This window comes from Calidris pugnax, unplaced genomic scaffold (assembly GCF_001431845.1).
Source record: "Calidris pugnax isolate Ruff unplaced genomic scaffold, ASM143184v1 scaffold41, whole genome shotgun sequence".
NCBI classification, from domain to species: Eukaryota; Metazoa; Chordata; class Aves; order Charadriiformes; family Scolopacidae; genus Calidris; species Calidris pugnax.
Window position 1 is genome coordinate 22,680,699 of NW_015094509.1, and position 21,089 is coordinate 22,701,787.

General features: G+C 38.1%; 1 protein-coding gene across 2 annotated transcripts in view; it reads right to left on the reverse strand.

Annotated features, from left to right (window-relative positions):
• ADCY8 (adenylate cyclase 8 (brain)) overlaps positions 1–21,089 on the reverse strand; it is a 123,462-nt gene that overhangs the window by 76,261 nt on the left and 26,112 nt on the right. For both annotated transcript variants that reach the window (XM_014965492.1, XM_014965491.1), the window contains exon 2: positions 18,213–18,362. In XM_014965492.1, the coding sequence (XP_014820978.1) occupies positions 18,213–18,362 (150 nt within the window). The remainder of the gene's footprint in view (positions 1–18,212; positions 18,363–21,089) is intronic.

Sequence of the window (21,089 nt, forward strand, 5' to 3'; positions counted from 1 at the left end):
TTGGCTTGTGGCCCACTTCACCTCTTTTTTGTAGTTTCCCCCCAGACATATCTGGGCTGAGCTGTTCTGCTGACCCAGAGCTGACCATTCTTTTTCCCCAAAGGCCTTGTATGACCTGTATTTCTGCAAGACAGTTTCCTTTGGGTATTTACAAATGTCTTATCTCTGCACAATTTAATCACTTCAGCAGCAGGAGTCACCTAGAAAAGGTTCTGGATGGGACACTACACCCAGAATATAAATTAACACACTTAAATGTACAAATAGGACTAGAAAAAGCAGGAGTTGTATGTAGGAATTTGTAGAATTGACCAAAATGCCCAGGTCCTGTAAGAATTCATCAACATTTAATTGTGAAGGTTCAGTCAACCTCCTGCTTTCAGGGTGGTTTCAAGTTAGTCTGTTGTCCAACCAGTCTGTTATCTCACCTATACAGAGGACTAGCCAAGAAGCTGCTGGATCACACAGAGAACTGGTGATGTAAGTCCACTGTGAGCACACACCCCCTCCTCGGTTGCTTGACCACAATGTGAAAATGAATTCTTCAGTTATACTTGACATCTGAGTCCATTGGCTCTTTCTGCACGTGTAGATGTGTTACACAGTTCTTCTGAGATGGGTTGACTCTACTGCTCATGTACAATAGGTCCAGTCATGTGAAGTTGGCTTAGGCCCATCCTCTGCTGCTGGAGGAAGGTGCATGAACTCCCTGAGCTGGCATTTGCAGACTGTGTATCCAGGACTGGGAGGCAGAATGTCTCTTGGCTGACTGATTTGGGTATGGAAGAACGCAAATGAATTTAAATAAAGTCATTCAAACTATCCCTCTCTACTAGAAACATATTTCTACTTTTCTTTGTCTGTGTCTCAGGAAGAGTAGGAATTTTAGACAAGTTGAAGTGACATATAATTATATACATGCACGTTTATTAGTAATGTATATTACAAATATATATTAGTAGAGTGTGAATGTATATTAGTTTATTATTAGTGTACATATACAGTAATCTGCATGTATTAGTGTACATGTACATTTAGTTTTCGTGTATACATATTTTGTGTATACACATGTGTACATGTATTTGTGTACATGTACACTAAAGTGCTGCTTTCCAGCCCCTGTCATAACATAATTACTAACCAAATTTAAGTAGGGCCAGGCAAGCCCTCAAAAGATTATTGAATTCTTTCTTGAAAGCACTAGATCATCCCCTGAGAGATTTCACAACATCCCTGTTGCAGTGGCTCATCAGTTTGACAGCTCTGGCAGATTTTGAGTATCCCACCCAAATCTGCTTCTCTGCAAATTAAGCTTGCTTTTTATCCGTTCAAAGTTGGTATGGATAATCGTTGATTGCCTCCTTCCCTGTAACAATCTTTCTATACTGAGATACTGGTATTGTGTCCTCTTGCCCTCAGTCTGTCTTTTTAGTTTAGCCAGATTTGTCCAGTATTGAAATATATCACTCGAAATCACTCTGAGGCAAAGCTAGCAGTTTTTCACTGAACTTTCTCCAAATTATTGACCCTCTTTTGCTTTACAGGATTGCAAAGAGTGAAATCTTATTGAATTAGAGAAGAGAATGTCAGTTCTGTGAGCTACTTGTCACCAAATTTCAGGTGACGTTTTGGGGAATAAGGTAGGTCTATCAGGCCCTTACGGAGACTGTTAAGAGGTAGAAGACACCAATGTCAGAAGTTCAACCTAAACCTGAGGAGGAACTTCTTTACTTTGAGGCTGGCAGAGCATTGGAACAGGCTGCCCAGGGAGGTGGTGGAGTCTTCTTCTCTGAAGACATTCAAAACCTAGCTGGACACATTCCTGTGCAGCCTGCTCTAGGTGGACCTGTTCTGGACCTGGCAGGGGGTTGGACTAGATGATCTCCAGAGGTCCCTTCCAACCCCATATCATTCTGTGATTTTATGATTCTCCAAGGCCCATGGAGGAAATACAGTGCAGTGTGAATCTCTCCTTGTATTTTCAAAGTAATTTAGTGATACTAATGTGGAGAAAGTATTTCCATAGTAACAAGCCATATGGAGGGTGGAGGTGATTTCCACACCAACTCTTCCCTTTTATACTTAGGAAAGGCAACTATTTCCATAAATCCTTTCTCCATCCCAGTCCATGCAACCCATCACACTTTAGAAAAGGCCTTTTGCAAGGCTGGGAATTGAGATCAGTGTTGAACCCAGACATGAAGTGGGAGCAAAAAACTATAAAGAAAATGGTTTCAGAAAAGAAAATTTCCAAAGGTTTCACCATGTCTTTAGTGAAAATATGAATATGGAATAAAATGAGTAATTCAAAATAATGTCATATAAATATTTGATGAGGAAAAAAGAGAGTCCTGGAAATAGCATTATAAGTTTTAAGATGTTGAGAAATTCTAATAGATTGCAGCTCTTTAGGGCTGTCTTACTCAAGCTTTTAAACTGTAAGGAAACAAATGTTTTATTACCACTATTGTTAAGAAATTTTTAACCAAGAAGGAGCTGCAAGGTGGGACATAATCTGAGTTCCAGAAGAGTCCTGGTGCAGGACAGAGCACACCTTATGAAATCTAATTATTATTTTGAAGCTAAGTTATGATGAACATGGTAAATAGATGTGTTTTGTGTATGACTGTTTCTAGGCAGGCTTGATCCAAATCTTAACATCAATTTCTGGGTTTTTTTGGTCAGCTAAGACAGCCTGGTCTTGCTTTGTGTCCTGTTCTTGTCAGTCAGGTAAAAAAGTAATTCTTGCCATCACTTCTTAACAATGGCCATTTTCTTTGATTCTTATTGCCTTAACTTGGGCTGAACACCCTAACCTATACAGCATTTGCATTTTCCATGCGTGTTTCTTACTTATTCCTTACATTAGGAGCAGCCTTTTCTTCTGTTTGTACCTCACCTCTCAGACCTCAGAAGAGTTTTGATCTCCTGAAGGTCTATTTTGGTCACAATCAGGAGAAATATGAGGGTAAAAGGCAGTTTGAGGTTGTTTTAGAAGAATATGGTTAATTCTTGTATCAGCTGTAAGGAGAACACCATCCCTACTGAGTACCATAGAATAAGTACAAGTGAAAATGCACTCCACAGGCAATACAATGATTCTTGGCATTGAAATTCTAAATCTTACAAAAGGGAAGGGGTTTGATTCTGAGCTTACAGGTTCTCCTATCACCATAATGGTATCTTGGCATTTAGCTTGGCACTGCTTAGCCTGCTTTCTGGCTGCAGTTGCTTACCCCTATGGTTGTTTTAGCACACTCCAGTGAGATGCTATTTAAGGATGAAGGCTGGGCCACTAGTACCAAAGTACATATCACCCAGGACTCCTGGTTTAAGTTCCTCCTTATAATATCAGTTTTCTTGTGGAAAATTAAACATGGAATCATAGAATGGTTTGGGTTGGAAAGGACCTTAAAGATCATCTTGTTTCACCCCTCTGCCATGGCTAGGGACTAGACCAGGTTGCTCAAAGCCCCATCCAGCCTGGTCTTGAACAATTCCAGGGATGGGACATCCACAACTGCTGTGCTGTGTTACAAGTTATATACACTTCCCAATTTCTGCCAGAGAAGCAGATGTTGAGGCTGTTGTGAGGCAACTTGGTTTTAGGAAGCTACAAAATAAACTAATATGATCTAGGCTGTGGGTATGTCCCTTCTTGAACCCCAAAAGGTCTTAAGAGAGAACAAGATGAGCAAAAAACGATGACAAGTGGAATAAGAGAGAAAGGCAAAACAATAGTGAAAATGTTGGAGTTTATGCCAGTAGGATTAGATGTTGTGGATGAAATGTAGCCATGCATGAAACATCTGAAAAAATGAAGGAACCTCTCCCCTGCATTTGTAGGAGGCAATATCGTCTCTAACTTACAACTTTTACAGTGAAAATAATGAATTCCCACTCTGAGCAGTCTTAGTCAGTAGTTAGTAAACAATCCGCAGCTACCATGAAAACACATTGTGGCTAAACACCCTCATTTGTCTGGATGGCAGCCCCAGCTGAGGTGAACTGTACATTTACTTAAGGAAGAAAAACACATGCTGCTAATAGCTTCTGCCGGAGTGAAGGTGTGTAATACTCCTCTCTGAGATGGCAGCTTTCTCCCAGGCTCCTGCCTGCATAGCATGCTAACATGGAAGATGAGAGAATGGAGACTTTACTAATCTTTAATCCACCTGCCCTGCAAAAGTTTACTAAATCCAGGGCTGCCTTCGGGAGGGAGAGAAAAAAAATGATGTGAGGCAGTGATAGCTGATATAGAGCAGGCAGCAAACTACTGTGCAATGAGCTCATCCTTTATTCTGGTAAAAAGCCCAGCTCAGACCTTCTGTTTCCCTCTACAGATTGTACTAATTTTAGCACATCTGCATTGTTTTGATTTCTTTCTACCCTTCCCACCTGGGAATTCAGCTATCCTCCACTCTTCTTTTGATGTATAAACACTGGGGGTGGTGCTTGTGATAGCAAGAAGAAAACCAGTCCCTCAAGGGGTCCTTTATACTCCTGGAATCCCAGGTTTTCAAAGGAATGTCTACCCAAAGATAGCTCGACTCTCAAGCAAATGTTCCCCGGCATCTTAAAATGGCATGTTTGAAAAGAGCTGCTGAATGATACTCCAGGATCCAGAAATATTTTTCATAGTTTGTGTTATTCAGCCTCCTATATCCAAGGGCACTTAGGCTATATATTCTCTTATTTCTTCACTATTAAGATACATTTCTCAATATGACCATATAATAAATCCATCCTTTGAATAAATCAGATCAGTCTTTCAAGAGCCATATGATTAAAGTGTTCGACGGGTTCCTGTGAAGATACTTTCACAATAGCTCAAGATCTTTTCGCTGTCAGAAGAAATATGTTATTTCCTACCTTATCCTTGTAGGAAGACAAATAGGAATACAAATTCAAAAAGAAAAGAAGATGAAAGAAAGCAAACAGAAATCCTGGTTATTATTGAACTGCTTATGAAATCTGTGACAAGAGAAGATTAAAAAAAAGGCCTTTTCTTTATAGACACATGGCTAAATTGGAGAATATACATTTTTCACAACAAGAAAACCTTACACTCTTTGTTTGCCTTCACTGAAGAAGGTATCAAGCAACGGTTCTAGATTATTTATTTAAAATAAAACATAATTCACTTGACACATGCTCACTAAGCCAAGAAAAATGTGTGCAGCACATTTGATATCTTACCCTTCATGCTACTCATTAAGGTAAGTTAAACATTCTTGGCTGCACATAAGATCTGGCAATGACCCATAAAATCAGAGGTTAATTAGTATGCCTCTGCTGCAGTCTTCCTCTATTAATACTGTAGCATGTGAAGAGCTCTTGTCAGGATCACAATTGAAAGTGCACATACAGGTCACGTCACTATTATGTATTATGTATGTCACGCTACAGAGGAACACTACAAGAAAAATAATGTATACGTGTGTATGTGTGTGAGAGTGTGTGAGTCTGTGTATAGTTTTGCGAGGCACTCCAGTCACTAGTCAATTCTCTGGTATTAATGCATTCAAAGGACAGAAAATTCTTCCTTCTACAGGTATCAGCTCTCCTTTGCTGTTCCAAGCTGCTCTTACACCACGCCAGACTGACAGCGTGGTAGGGATGCTGAACTAGGCCCCCTCGAGAAATCAAACACCAGTGTAGATCATGTCCATCTTCTCTTTTCCTACAGCTGATGTTAATATTCTACGGACCAGGACGTGTCCCTCCTGACAGGTCTTTCGCATTACTTTTCTTGGATCCAGCAGTTAAAAACGATTTGTAGCTATCCAAGAATGAGTGCCAGGTCACTGCCCCCTTCATATAGGATCCTTGCCACATAACTTTTAACTAGTTAAATATTGTTATTCTCATTTCACAGATTTAGATACTGTGGCACAGAAGAACAACATAAATGTGCAAAAGAGCAGTAGCAGATCACAGAGAAGAAAACTGAAATTTTTTATAGTCTTCTGTACCTCACTATTTGCATGATTGAAGAGTCCTTATATTTCTAGTCAGTATCTCCTAGAAGGCATATTGAGAGAGGGAGGGAAAGACGTGAGAAAAAAATACCTTCTCTTTTTCAGAGAAAGGCGTAATAAGGAAGTGTCATGAACTCTAGGGTGAAGGAAACTACGTTATCCAGCTTTTTTGAAAGCTTACTAGTTGAGCAATTGGCAAAGTGGAGACAATTCAAAGGTAAGCAGCAGTAGTGGTAAGTGGTCTGAAAAGGAACAGAGATATATTTGTTCAAGACAAGGGACATAGAAGAAAGAAGATAGCAACAAAGGGATGTTATAAAAGAGCTGGTAATCTATTCTCCTATAAACCACTCACCGTAACACTGATACTTTCTCTAATGCCAGCTTCTTATTTTACGCATCTGCAATAGTCATTCTTTGTTGAAAACTTCTCTGTGGTCTGTGTGTACTGATCCCTTGTGTCTCATACTGAAATCAGGGGGTATCAACAGTGCTTATAATTGCACAAATGTAGCTAGGCACATTCATGAAAAAGTGGGACATGTCCCTGATGAGTAAATAACAAACTTTGGAATATTTTTTTGAGAAGTGACAATTAGCCAGCGCACAAGGTCTCAGTCTTGTGAATAAAACCTGAACTGAAGACCTTTCCACTGGTGCTGATCAAAGAAAACACAATACCAGCAAGCACAAAACATCAACAAGCAACCTTAGGCCTGCAGGAGGTTGTCAATAGGAAGGTCAAACTCCCCAAGGTTTCCCTGCAGATCATGTGAAGGCATCATCCCTGCAGGGTCTGCTGTCTGAATAAGCTCCCTGCACCGATTCCCCTTAGATGGTTCATGGCAAATGACGAAATGCTGCCTATAATGCCCTGGGATTTTCCTTTTTTTCTCAACTTCTTTATCAGGGTTGGCTTTGCCAATGGATAAAAAGCCCCTCTTGAATGACAGTTCAATTGAGGTTATAGTCTTTGTCCTCTACACATATTTTTAGATGCTTGAACTTACATGTATCTATCTTGTGCAAGGAAGTCTTTGGATTAAGGAACAAGTTGCTTAAGGTTGTTCCCAAGACGCTTCTGTAAAACTAAAGTAGATATACCCCAGAAATATTTAACTTGATAGAGTCTAGAGAAACTACTTTACAATTTTCATCTTGATTTTTAAGAATAATTTTGCTAGAACCATCAAGTTTGGCTTTAACAACATTTACGATACGTATCATAGATGCTTTGTTGTTTCAAGCATTGAACTTAATAGCATGAGAAAAGGTCTGCTCAGAGCAGTGCCTTTAGCCTTTCTGGAGCACATGAGCTTTTGTTATGTTTAGGAGAAGCAGACAAAAATGTTTTTTCTACTGAAAAACAGACAGTGTTCAGAATAGATGTAATTATTATAGATGCCACTCTAGAAAATGGGAATTAACACCTCTCATTATGATGAACAGCTCTAAAGAGAAATTCCTTCATTCTTATGTAGTGCACAATGGACGGTCTATTTGCAGCTGTTCTTTCTTGTGTGGTATCGAGACAATGGCAAGTAATTAAAAAATATTGAAGGAACTGCAATATCTAATATGTTCAGACTTGTGGGGTTACGAGGTTGCATGCTAGCTTTTACTGCTTACTGCTGCAATATGCAATACAAACTATATGAACTTCCTTTTATTTGAATTCAGGCAGTTACCATTCCCACTCATCCCATCCTTGGCTGCATGTTCCATTTAGGCATCTGCTGCTCTCGAAGAGAAACAATGCCAGATCACACAGGAGGTTTTGGAGTCTCCTTTTGTTTAGCTGTTGGCTATGAAACATAGCTAGAGTCTCATCCAAACTGATAACCCCATGTTTATAAGAGTCATGACTTTTTATAATGGTGTCTAATTAGTTGTTTACCAAGAAGTGTTATAAAGTTTGTAGTAATGCAAGAAGGAAAAAGATTTTTCCACACAATTCTTGTAGAAAGCACATTTTATCAAATTGTTTCCTCAATGCTATTGTCCATAACAGCATGAGACAATATATGTAGCACATGCTAACGGGAAGGACTGCAAGATACTGCCGGTCTTTTGCTTTGTTTGGATGATGAACGGTATGAAGATTCAAGTACCTGAAGCCACATTACAAAGTCTTGGCAGAGCTTGATGATTAATGGTCTATTGCCAGGTGTCAAAGGAGGTGCCTTTCTCATCAGCCAGTTGGCTATGTGAGAATACACATAATCTTAGTGCCTGCTTGCCCTGTGTTCCCTGAGCTGTAGAAGGCTGATTCTAGGGCTGCCAGTTTGCATTTTCATGCCTTCCCAGTAACATTTTGGTTTCATTAACACTTAGCTCATCCTGTATCATGCTGGGAAGTGGTGGAACAACCCTCCCTTTCAATTTTTTTGGCGTGGTACCTGTTACTGATGTTATGTGTATCTTTTAAATGAAAAATACAAAATATTTATAAAACTATTTTTAAAAGTAACACAATCATGAAACTAAGTGCAGCTGATGCTTTAACTATACAGCACGAGCACAATGAATCAGCTCACTGAAAGGCCACATGATCACCACTAACTTTCGCAGGAGTGGGTGGGAGCACATGTCTAGGGGTAAGAGCTGCAGTGACCAGCTGTTAGATCTTCTGGGCTACATCATGAAATAGTCTCCTGACACTGCTTTCTTTTTTGAGCTATGTCTTAGCTTAGGCAATAGGAACTACAGGTCTCAAATTCAGTGCCAGTGCCAATATTGAGTACAAGCAACACTTAATAATCCCAGTTCTTCTGGATCCTAACACATGATTTTTTACCTCTTGAATGAAGAGCATGTTATAATTACATTGCATTGTGAAACCCAACCATGAAACAAAGACATACAGTGAAAAGCAGGGGTTACAAAACAGTTTATATCACCACCCGACCCTGTTGACTTGAACATTTATGCTTACAAGTGACAGCCCAGCCCCACAGTAATCCATTAGAAGTATCTAATACATGGAAAGGAAAATTTTATAGTTTTGTAATTATGTTTCTTTCAAATATCATGATGATCTTGTATTTATTTATTTATTTATTCTGTATTAAACGATCGTAGAAGAAAAACATTTAGAATCGTAGAATCATAAAATTTTCTAGTTTGGAAGAGACCTTTCAGATCATCCAACCACCAACCTAACATTGACAGAAAACCATCAGGCAACTTCAGCAAAATATACATTTCTCAGCAGTACTAGTTATTGCTGCTGATGACATGGAACATGACAGAAAGGAAGTTCAAGTGCCATTTATTTTTCAGCTTTATATTTTTAAATCACTGCAGAACAAGATGTAAAAGAGCTAGAAGGTCAAATCAAGGAACACACCTTGTCAGAAATTTACAAGACTCCAATACTAAACAATACAAGCCAAATTAAACCTCTTCTGGGAAGTTTCTATAGGTGGGAGTAATGGTCACTTTCTGAAAATCAAATCCCTTTTAATAGGTTTGTAGGTGGGTGCTTAAATACTGATGGTGTGAAAGACTCTCAGTTTTTTTTCATAAATGTTTATCTAAAAATTTTATTTCACCTTAAATTGTCTCAGCAATGGCATCAGTGACTCTACTCTGGCTAGCTTAAAATTGGTACTGTTCATGGTCAGATAATTCAAAACCATTATCTGGACCACAGAGTCTCTCTACTAATTGTGAAGCTTGTAAGCACATTTTTAGAGTCCTCTTACATTTATTTCAGGAAAGCTAGTATAAACTTGCTTTAGTACCCTAAAAGTTCTAATCTTGAACAAGAAAGAAAAATGACCTTAAAATGAGTAAGTATATTCAGAGCTCAGGAAATGTACTAGTCTGCTGAATTTGGACCCTGGAGTTCTTTATTTAAGCAAGATGACTGTACTTCAGACCAGTTGGCAGAAGTGTCTCATCGCTGTAGGGGGCTGACCAACAAGCTATCAGTCCCATTCACTATCGATCAGCACAGCATTTGAACAGCCTGGTTTAGAGATGAAAAAAAATACAGATTTTTCAGAAAGTAGTTTTATCACTAGTGAATCCTACTAGGGAGAGGGAATAGAGGTTTCCTTCTCACCTTTTTATTCTTGGGAAAGCTCCCATGCCTGAAGTCCTGACACTCTTTGGGATTTTTTTTCCCCTGTATAAATTGCAGTTCAGGGTCAGATTCCCATTTCTTTAGTACTGGCTGTAAATCTCATAATTCTGTTTGAGTCCCTGTGACTACTTTACATTTGCAAGGAATGGAACAGAAGGCAGAGGATGGTTTTTATCTTGATATTAGATTTCTACTTGAAAGCAAAATGTGGGGGTTATCTTCTGACAATAAGAAACAAACATCAACAGCAAATGTGAAGGAACAACATCTAAAATCTGACATGCAAAACGTTGTGTTTTCTACTGCAATTGGGTTAAGTAGATGGGGTGTTTTGAGACAAGAAGATATAGAAAATGTATACACCAGTCCTGTGATGTGCTCCCTGGTATCTACAAAAGCATAAGTGCATGTAAAGATTGCTTTCCTCCACCCCAAAAAGGAGGAAAAACTGTCATTGGATTTAGGACACAGGTCATCTACTGAATCACAATATAGACATGGATTGTGAAGAACAATATAACTCTGCATATTTTTTTGCTTGTTGGATTAACCAGTATGTTTTACTTTGAGTTTGATCCTCTAAGTAACAAAGGAGCAACACAGAGAACAAATTTCTATTGGAATTGTGGTACTTTAGAGAAAGGCACCACGATAAAAGAAACTCTATATGAAACTTCTCTGAATACCTCACATTCAATAGATTGTTTCATATAAAGAAAAAAAAAAACCTGACCAAAATGCAATATCTAACCAGAGGTTTACACAGAATTTTTAACTGTGAGGTTATTGTTTGCTCTTTAAAAATAAGATCTCAATTATTGTGATCATAATTTTTATTTATGAAGCATTGTAAAATACTTTTACAATGAAAAAAGAAGGTGATGTGATCTTTAAAATTCAGATTACTCTTTTTTAAAATGAAATCTGAACTTTATTTTCGTAGCAATTTAGAGGGATTTTCATATTCTTAGCACCAGTGTAAAAAAAGATGACTTTATAGTGTTTAACCCTCTTAAAGTGTCCTTTCCAATCCCAGTCCAATCTGCTCTTAGTTTAGAGGCTGCAAAGTCCTGATGGTTGATTAAAATCTAGATCTGTAAGAGCTTGATAAAACCTACACAACATGTAAGCTTCTTTTTTTTAAAAAAAACAAACCATCGAACGACAGAGTTCATCAATCTGCAGAGAGCTTCTTAAAGCTGTGGGAAATAGAGATTGTTGCAGAGGAAAGTGTGAAAAAAATCCTCTGGAAGTAGAGGAATAAGCGAAATGGTAAAACAGAACAGTTTTCTAATGGAAAAAGAGATTAAGACAGGATTACAGTTTTTTCCACAAATAACAGGCAGGAGAGACTAAATATACCAACTGCACACTGTTCTGAAGAGTAAGGAGTGTCTTCTCCTTCTACAGCCTTCATATCTACACTGGAAAAAGTAGAATGTGTATTCATACCCAGGAAATAACCTTTCTCACCTGGGCAAATGGTTCTTTAGAGTGATTGAGCTCAAATCCTTTGTGGAAATTGAATAAAATAGTATTCAAACTGTTTTAACTGTCAAAATGAACTTTAATTATATTTGTGGAATCCCCTATGAGAAAGAGATTAGCTGGAGAGTAGGTGTCCAGTAAGCCAGTGGCAGGACTTGCAGGCAGGAAATATCTGCTAGGGTGTTCTCACAGAGGGCTCTTCTCATTAGACCATTTAATGAAGAAAAGGTTTTTCTTCTTGTTCCCCAATAATCTGACCAAACCCATAACTACACATGCAGATGCCTATCTTCAATCCACCTGGATTGAAAACATACCCAGAAGCTGGGTAGACCAGGTATGACCCTCTCACCTGAGTACTCCTTGCAAGACAAGAGGCAGACACAGGTTGTTCCCTACCGACTCTCTGTCTTAATTGTTCCTTCTTCTAGCCTTCACCTCCATCTCCTCTGCCAGTGTGCTGGACACCCAAGAAAATAATCATAAGGCTTAGGAAAAATATTGAAAGGAGTTTTATTTCCATGTAAGAGGACTTCTCTTGGTGGGATTTGAGATGATGCCTGCAGAGAAAGAGGTCTGCTTGCTAAAGACAGTCTTGGAGGGTGGATGTTAAAAATACAGCTAAAGATACTAATGCATTGTGGCTTTAGTACCTTCTAGCACTAGCTAACTCCACTGACACTGAACAAATGTAGGGTTAAAGTAGAATAATTTCCTCTTTTTGGCTTCTCAGGGCTTAAAAACTGGAGGATTTCTTTCTGATTTGAGTCCTAGTCCCTCCCAATAGCTTAGCCCAGCAGTGGCAGCGCAGCTTTGCTATGAGCTCCGTGCGGCAGGTGGGGAGTTTTCTTTTCATGAATGATGCAGAACCTGCTACAGAGAGAGCAAGAGCAAACACCTCACCAGAGGATGAATATAAGCATCACACAGATCTGGGCTGATCTGACCTGTCATCTCAAACAACTGCAGAGAAGATGCCTCTTTCATAAGATGCCATCAGGTGCTCTAAATCTACCATAAATAACCCAAATGAAATGTTTCAGAGAGGATTTGTGTTATCTTTTTTGAACACTAGTCCAATCCACAGGTTGTTCACATTAGTAGGACACAGTCCAACAACTTTGCTTAGTTTGAAAGTAGCCTCCCACCCATATTTCCCTATTACTTTACTCAGAATTCAGTAGTCTCATTGGTCCAGAGAGGTCTTGGATGGAGAGTAACAGTGAGGCCGTCACATAGGAGAAGTCTCTGAGTTATGAGTACAATAGCAGTCCTGTAAGGTTGTGATCTTATTACATACTGATTACCTTAAGAGGTAAGTGCTGGACTGATTTTTAAAGCCATTTAGCTACTTCTGTGCTGTTCCCTTCCTAGTTATTTTAAGCATCCATTTCCAGCTTCAGTCATAAGAAATTTTTTAAGTCAAATATTAAACTCCTTGCACAATAATTGTTTTCAGATAAGTATAACTTTGCATATCTATGTGTGGTGGAGCAACAGAGCTGTCTGAGAGACTCTTTATAATTAAGTGGTAATATTTGAGGGTTTAAAATGTTAGACAAATTTCAAGCAAAGATGAATTACTGGGAAAAGAGCAAGTGAGGACAACAGAGATATATTATAAATTCAGTTCTGCATAAAGTCATAATTTCAATATGCATCTGGATTTAATATGTCATTCATTTAAAATGTAGGGATTTTGTATGATGAGAAATAGAAGTGAAAAAGAAATTTAATGCAGGTTTCTGCTCTTCACTGAGGGCAATTTCACAGCATTTTCGCAATGAGGGAAATGATTAATTCATTGTTTTTTGAAAGTTTTGCAGTACCTAATTAAGAAAGTAAGTTATACTTTCTGTTTTCATTGCCCAGATGTGATGAAAGCAGAATTACCTGCTGTGTTTTCACAATAAAATCAAGGTTAAAAAGGAAGACAGCGTTTTTGAAGTGGTTATGAAAAAAATACAGCACTGGGTGCCCACCTTTTTGAAACACATAGATATTAAATCACAATATTGACCCAAAATTTCCAAGAGGTAGTGGAAAGTGAAGACATTCTTGGAAAAAAATGGAATTAAGAAAATGGAGAACCTCATGCTTGCTGTTTATTCATAATTACAATGTGTTAAAAAGAAAACTGGAAGACATTTTATGGCTGCCATTTTTGGTTGGTTGATATAACTGCGTATATTAAGCACAAACAGCTAACTATATTTCATTATAAAATATTTACGTTAATAAATATTTTTACAACACATTGTTTTGACTGTGCTACCTTCTCTAGCTTTCTTCTCTGATATTTCTGTCTTTCTGTGATACAGCTTTTCTGGTACTCATCTGCAGTTGAGTCTCATTTAACTAAGCCAAGCTCTGAGATATTCTAGATCTTCACCAAAATTCCAGTTTTGTAAAGAAAATTGGAAAAGAAGTGGACACAGAGGTTCCCTCAGCTTAATGGAATGCTAGGATTTCCCAATGATGTCACGCAGGTAATACTATACAGTTAAGTGTATAAACATCACTGACAATGACCGCTGGAGTAATTCTCCTTTGTATCCACAGTACTGTTCATTTAATTAATAGAGTGATTAGAGTTAAAAAATTCCTTGTAATTAAAAATGCTAATTTTTACTTATTAAAAACCCTAGGTGCTTAAAAATAAAATAAAATAAATAATTTTAAAAAATCAGATCCTTGATGAATTAGTCACTTTTCAAAACAGGGCTAAAAGTCATAAGTTTTTGAAAAACTTTTTGAAATTTTACTCAAAAGTCTTGCTGAGAGTAAATGGTGATGGGGGAGGAAGAATGAAAAAAGATGTATAGTTTTGGAAACACGGAAACTGGAAATTAAGTCACTATAAAGCTTTGAAAAACTTTGGCCATGCTCCTAAAGTCTTTTCTATCATAGAGGTCTGCATTTCACCCTCTTCCTTCCTGTGCAGTAAGAGAATGAATTGCAATTAGTGTAAAAGCTGAACTTGCATCTGAGGGTATTTTCTGTGGACAATGAGCAATGGAGCTAATTCAGATTTACAGATATTCAGCTGAGACATGGCACACAGATATTTCAACAGAGCAAAATGGCTTTGACTGTCAAACTGGAAACCCCCGTAGCAATGCTGAAATAGAACAAGGAGTCCTTAAATGGTGAAAACCCTGCAAAAGGAAGAGGTCATTGACTTCTAGAAAATAACGACATCTGGGAAACAAACTGTCCAAATTTCAGCTTGAAGTAGCACAAACAACAACAAAGAAAGATTTTTTCCCCCTGGGGGATTTTGGTGGTTTTGCCTTCTATTTTTATTGCGTTCTACAAAAAAATATGATGGCAAATGAATGAATGAAACTGCTTTCCCTGAAAAAAATTCTGCTTATCTATATGAAATGTATCAGGAAATACAGAACCATTTGTTGCTTTCCACTACAATCCAGAAGGTGACAGAAACTTTATATCAGTAATCCAGAAAATCTGCATTCATTAGGGGATTCTTAAAAATCTCTGAAACCCCAAAAGACCCTTACTTATCAGCTCCACATGTCTGATGGTACCTCTTGCTTGTCTCTAAAACATAGATTATAAAATGTTTGGCTCAAAACCGGGTGACTTTCCATGACCAGCTCTTTTAGGCATTACACAATACTGCATAATGATAGCAATAGCATTTATAGTTATTAGAATGATGGATGATTAGAGATGACAAATCTAAGGGATACTGAGAAATCGGAAGGGTCATTTTGAGAGTATAGAAACTTGATTTAAGAATGCACAGTAATGAACAGAAGTATATCTGAAGCATTTATATAACCTTCATAATTTTAAAAAAATTGGACTCTAATTCTTCAGTTGCTTATGGAAGAGCATACCATTCCTTGTTGCACTTTTTAAACTCACATTGTTTTTCTTACTTTAATTTTACTGGTCTTCTGGTTTAAACTAAGTAAGGACAAAACCAGACCCTATGGGACCTATCTGGCAAGCTGTTGTACTTCATATGAAGAGTCACACATATGATATGTCAATACAATTACCCATTGTAATTAACTATTATTTTCAGTTTAAGAAGTGAAAGCTGTGTAGGGTAGAAAGAAACCTTGAGAGATTTTAATATGTCACCTACTACTATAAAAAGCATCAATACCACCACTGAAAGGCACAAAAAAGCTTGACCCCGCTGTAAGAAACTTTAAGTTTAGACAGTTTATGAGAAGTGGAACAGAAAAAACAAAGTGGAACAAAATCTGGAATTCCTGGAATTATTATCTGGAGGAATTACACACATAATTATTCCTCTACTTTCTCTGCACAGTTTTAGCTCCTCAGCCATATTTTTAGAAATTTTCAGAAGCCACATCACAACTATTGGCCTGCACATATTTTATCCCCTTTTCTCCCCCGCTTCATATAACAGAGCTATTTTCTAGAAAGTCATAAAATGAATTTATTGAACTTTATCAGGATTTTATCCTTACTTTTGAAAATATGATATGCATTAACAGGTAATATTGTTTTTACATTCATGTGAACTACAGATCCCCTATATCATGACATATATGTCTTCAAGATAGAAAAATGTTAGCAGGCTAGCAGTCACTGAATTATTGCCTGCGGATACTGATCAACTGAGCATAAAGAAGCTGCTGAAGAAAAGCTGTCACCTAAAATGTGATGTTGCCAGTCCTCTTAAAGAAGATATGTTTAGAAATTGTTTAAATGAGCCACTACTTCAGAAGAAAAAGAGGGAGAAAACTGACGAAAATGATCTCCATTGCTCAAGCCATTCCATATTGGAATATTTTGTCATTGTTGTTGTCCCAAATACAAATGAAAAGTTGAAAAGTCTATTACATGTATTATATATACATATATATTTATAGGTGTGAACAGTAACACAGCTTCAAAGGTCTACCTAAACTAATTGGAAATATTTCAAAATGCTTTGTTCCTAGATTTTTGGTTCTTTCCTCATGCACTATGTTTTAGAAGAGATTTTTCATTTGGTATCCTGTTGTGTGTCTGTTTCTCTTGTGGGCATTTTCGTTGGCCTGAATGAATTTTCCCTTATGCATTTCCAGTCATATGATGTCAATGACACACTACTTTGTTTGGTTATAGGGGAGTGTCAACTGTAGTGAGGTAACTCTCCAGGAAGTTCTGCCTTTAGGGGACAGCACAGTCCTAAAGCCTTGCAAAGCACTGGGCCAAGACAAAATGCACAGTTCAACATTGACTGATTAAAAACAAATATTTCAGATGCAACCTTCATTTCCCCCCTCACCAAATGGAAACACTCATCTGTCTTTGTTTTCCTAATAGGAAATAAAATTTCAGCAAAATTTAATTTCTCAAAAAAATGCTCTCTTCATAAAAAATCATTTTTTATGAGAAAATAAAATAATTCTAATGGAAAATCCTCAGAATCACCTGGAGGAGGGGGAACTTTTGCTAATGTTTTATAAACATTTTTACAAAACAATGATCAAATAAAGCTTACAAAATATTAGTTTATAAAAGATTAGACAACAAGAAAAATGGGGAAAAAACCACACCTCAAACTCACAAAAAAAATGAAAGCCCTAAAAATGTGGTCTAAGAGGTAAAATGAGAACAGAGCATCCTATACAGCATCCCTCAAAGCTTCTTCAGTCGGCAACGGAGAGGTGTTCTGGCATAGGTAACTTACATTACTCAGCACAGTCATGCATTCATACTGAGTCATTAGTTAGCAAAGCTTAGAATATGACATCTTCCTAGGCCTCTTTATAAAAGCATGGCTTTCAAGGAGTAAATGAAATAAAATTGAGAAGAAATATACATACTTATACAACAGGACAAAATGAACAGCTAAATTCATTTGAGAATGAAATAGCAGGGTAACATATATAAATATATATGTATACAGGTTGTATTTTGATTTGAATATAGTTTTTAAACAGCAGGTGAACTTTCTGATATTTCAGAGGGAATGCAAAATATATATAGCATGGTACATCTTCTTTCTGCTCCCTTGATACAAAATAATAAGCAGCAAGCTTCTTTATATTCAATGCTTCTTATTCTGGATGGAAAAGATGATGCATCTAAGAACAACCATGCCTGCTTGAGCCAAAAGCTCACCTAACCCATTATGCTATTGGCCAAAAGGTAATTTTTAGGGAACAGTATAAGAGCAAGGAAAGCACAGTGACACTTCCCTACAGTGGCCTCCCAGCTCCAAAAATTCATCAATGAGCCAGAGGTGACATTTTCTCTATCTAGAGACATTTTCTCTGTCTAGATAGAGTTCACTTTCATGAACTTTCTTAGAGTTCACTTGACTGATACAAGTCTGAGTATCTACAATAGTCTGAAACATCAAGTTCCCCAGTTTACCGCCTCTTGCCTAAAGAACCATTTTTAAACACCTGCCAGTTGCCTCCTCTTCTTGTATGGGAAAGGACAATGAATAGCCATTCTCTATTCATCCTTTTTCCCAGCAAAAATCTTTAAGATGTCATATCAGATCAATACACACCAGCAAAATAACAGCATGAAACTCACTTAACCTGCACAAATCAGGTAGAATCACATTGGAGTCAGTAAGGCTACAAAAGCCTGGTCATGTCCTATTATCAATTCCAGTTAATTCAAAAATAGGATTGTTTCTCCAATACCTGTCGCTGATTTTCTGTCTCTAGTCTCAGTCTGGCTTCTACACATCTTCTGGTCTCCAGGAAGGCTTGACGTTGTGCTCTGTCTGATAGGTAGCTAATGAAGATTCCTGCGGTGTTCATACACATAAATAACACTGCCTGAGCCGCTATCTGCAATGAACAACAAATAGGATTTGATCAGACAACAGAAGCAAAAATATCTGTTTAAAAAGAGAAAGAGAGAGAGAGAGGGAATAACTGCTCTGCAGTCATGTAGGCAGTAAAACTAAACTGTTAGGAAAGTTTACATAAAAGAATCTCTTGGATCTTAATTAGAAGCATCAAACGTGCAAAATTCTCTGCCTTGAGGAAGAAATATGCAGTATTTGGGGGCATTAAACTCTAGTTGAACCACAAACGATGCTTCCAAGAACTGACTCACAGAGCTCTAGTCAGGAATGATTACAAACATAATTAACAATTTGTTTTTGCACTGCCTCTTCTGTACAAGCAACTTTGTGATTTGTTCCATGGCTTAGTTTGAGAACAAAGCCATATTCAGGAAAACAAAGAGTGTCAGTTAGCTAAGAATTAATATCAGTGATAATAGTTATTCCTTTATTATTGACCAAATTAAATATATTCGTTTTCAGCTGGTGCCAAAACACAAGCTTACACAATGGGAATCCTGAACCATTCAACAGGGGAAGGTGACAGGACAACCAAATGCTTGCATAGCCTGTGACTGTGCACACAGACCCGTTCTTCACTGATGCCTACGTAAGAGCCATGTTCTTTTTCCTTGTAGAACGTGCATCACAGCTTCTTCCTTTGCAATATGAACTTAGCCAAATGGAAGCGGATCCTTGGCCAGTGTAAATTTCAGTGGCTTATTTGTCTTTCATTGATACCTCTTTGTGCTCTGTATGTTTGGAAGGTAGGGCACAATCAACACCACTGAAGTGAGGATTGTTTGGGAGACTAAGAAACGCACTAGAGACACAACACAGACCTGCAGTTTCAGCCACTTTATCCAATACTTCATCCCTGTTATAGGTTGCAACGTCATGTGAACTCCTCTCAGTTTGCACTTCATCCTGCCTTTTTTTAACTTGTGAGAGGGTCAGGAGTGAAATATGAGTCCAGAAGTCATTAACATTCCTCAAATGCAGCATGTAGGGTGAAACTGCTCTGACTGCTACCTTAGCTAAAGAACCAGCTCAAAATCTGCAAACTGCAGCTCCCCGTCTTCCTGCCAAGGTCCAGTCACAGTCACTGCGCCCACAAGGCCTTGCTGGGTGAGCCCTGCCTTGCAGGATCACACCTCTCTCCCTATAGGAAACCAGCTGGGGAACAGGGTGGGGGCTATATTACCCTGTGACCACATCACCTGCCCAGCAGAGCCACCCATGCTCTGACAGGTATGGGCCATAAAGCTATGGGTGATACCTACAGGATCACGCCAACATCAGAACAGCCATGGCAGGACAGATCAAGTGTTCATCAGTCAGGATCCTGTTTCAGGAGAGAACAGAGCCTAAGTAGGAGTGCAAGGATAAAACAGTAGACAGAGTACAAGAATAAAGAAAGCATCCAGTGATATTTTGCCAAAACAGTCTTGAACACTCCAGCAATTTGTGGTCGTGGAACATTGTGGGCTAGAGGTTGCGTTTTGTAGTGTTACCTGATAATCAGTCTCCCTAAAATCAAAGTGTTTGTCCTAATAGAAGAGAGAAAACACTCAGAAAAACCCCCTAATCTCATTGTGATGCTGTGCCTCAGATCTGCAGGTCTTGCTCCTCACATTCACATAGGTCTGAAAGTGAGATTTGATATCAAACCAAATGCATCTGGCAGAAACAAGGACTTCATATATTCCCGTATTTCTGAATTAGGAGTATTGTTCTACGATAGTACAGCGAATTGATTTACAATTTATATGCCATGATTAGATAAGAATGCTGGCTCCAACTGAAGTTCTGTCTAACCTTTGCCAGTAACAGATGTCTAGCCAAAGCTTGTGAGAAATATTGCATGATTAGCATGATCCTTGCATCTTCCTGGCTTCCAGGATCCTGTGCTTTACAGACCCTCTGAGCTGGAGGTGCTATATTCTGTCTGCATAACATTTTCTGATGCTTTTTTGAAGTTAATTTTACTTTTGGCTTCTATGGCATTCAATGACAAAGATTTCTACAATTTAATTAGGTACTTTGTGATAAAAATGTTTCCTTTTGTTTGCTTTAATTTGCAGCCTTATCATTTCTTTGAGTACCTCATCACACTTTCAATATGAGGAAAAGTGACTAATCATTCCCAATTCTTCTTCCTCTCACCATTCCTGATTTCACTGACTTATAACATTACTCCTCTCAGCCTTTTACTTTTTAAAAGGGGGAGATTTGAGACAATGTAGTCTCACTGCATTTGTCACTATTCTACCTCTGTGCTTATTGCTTTTTCCCTGCTATCTCCTTTACCCTGTTTTACTGGAGATGAGGTGCCCTGGACCAGCCTGCTGCCCCCAGACATTTTCTGCCTTTGCTCCAAGATAAAACAGAGAATACAGTAATTCAGTCCATGAGATAACTCCTTTCTGGTCAGGCTACTAAGAGGCATGTAATGAGCTGATGTGAGATAAGATGAGTTCAGAATCATGTTGTTCAACAGGACAACTGAAATCAGCTGTGGGTGGCTGGAGGAATCAACATTTCATAGCTTCTTGACTGACTTGAAGATAATCAATGCTCACATACTAGGAAAGCTAGAGTATAGGGTGAAAAAAAGAAAAGCCTTTCAGAGCATTTGGAATGTGCATTTCAACAGTGAAGGTAGTGGCAGGGTGCTCTCGTTTGCTTGCAAATTTGATTGCAAGTTCCTCATGAGCCCAGGGCAGTC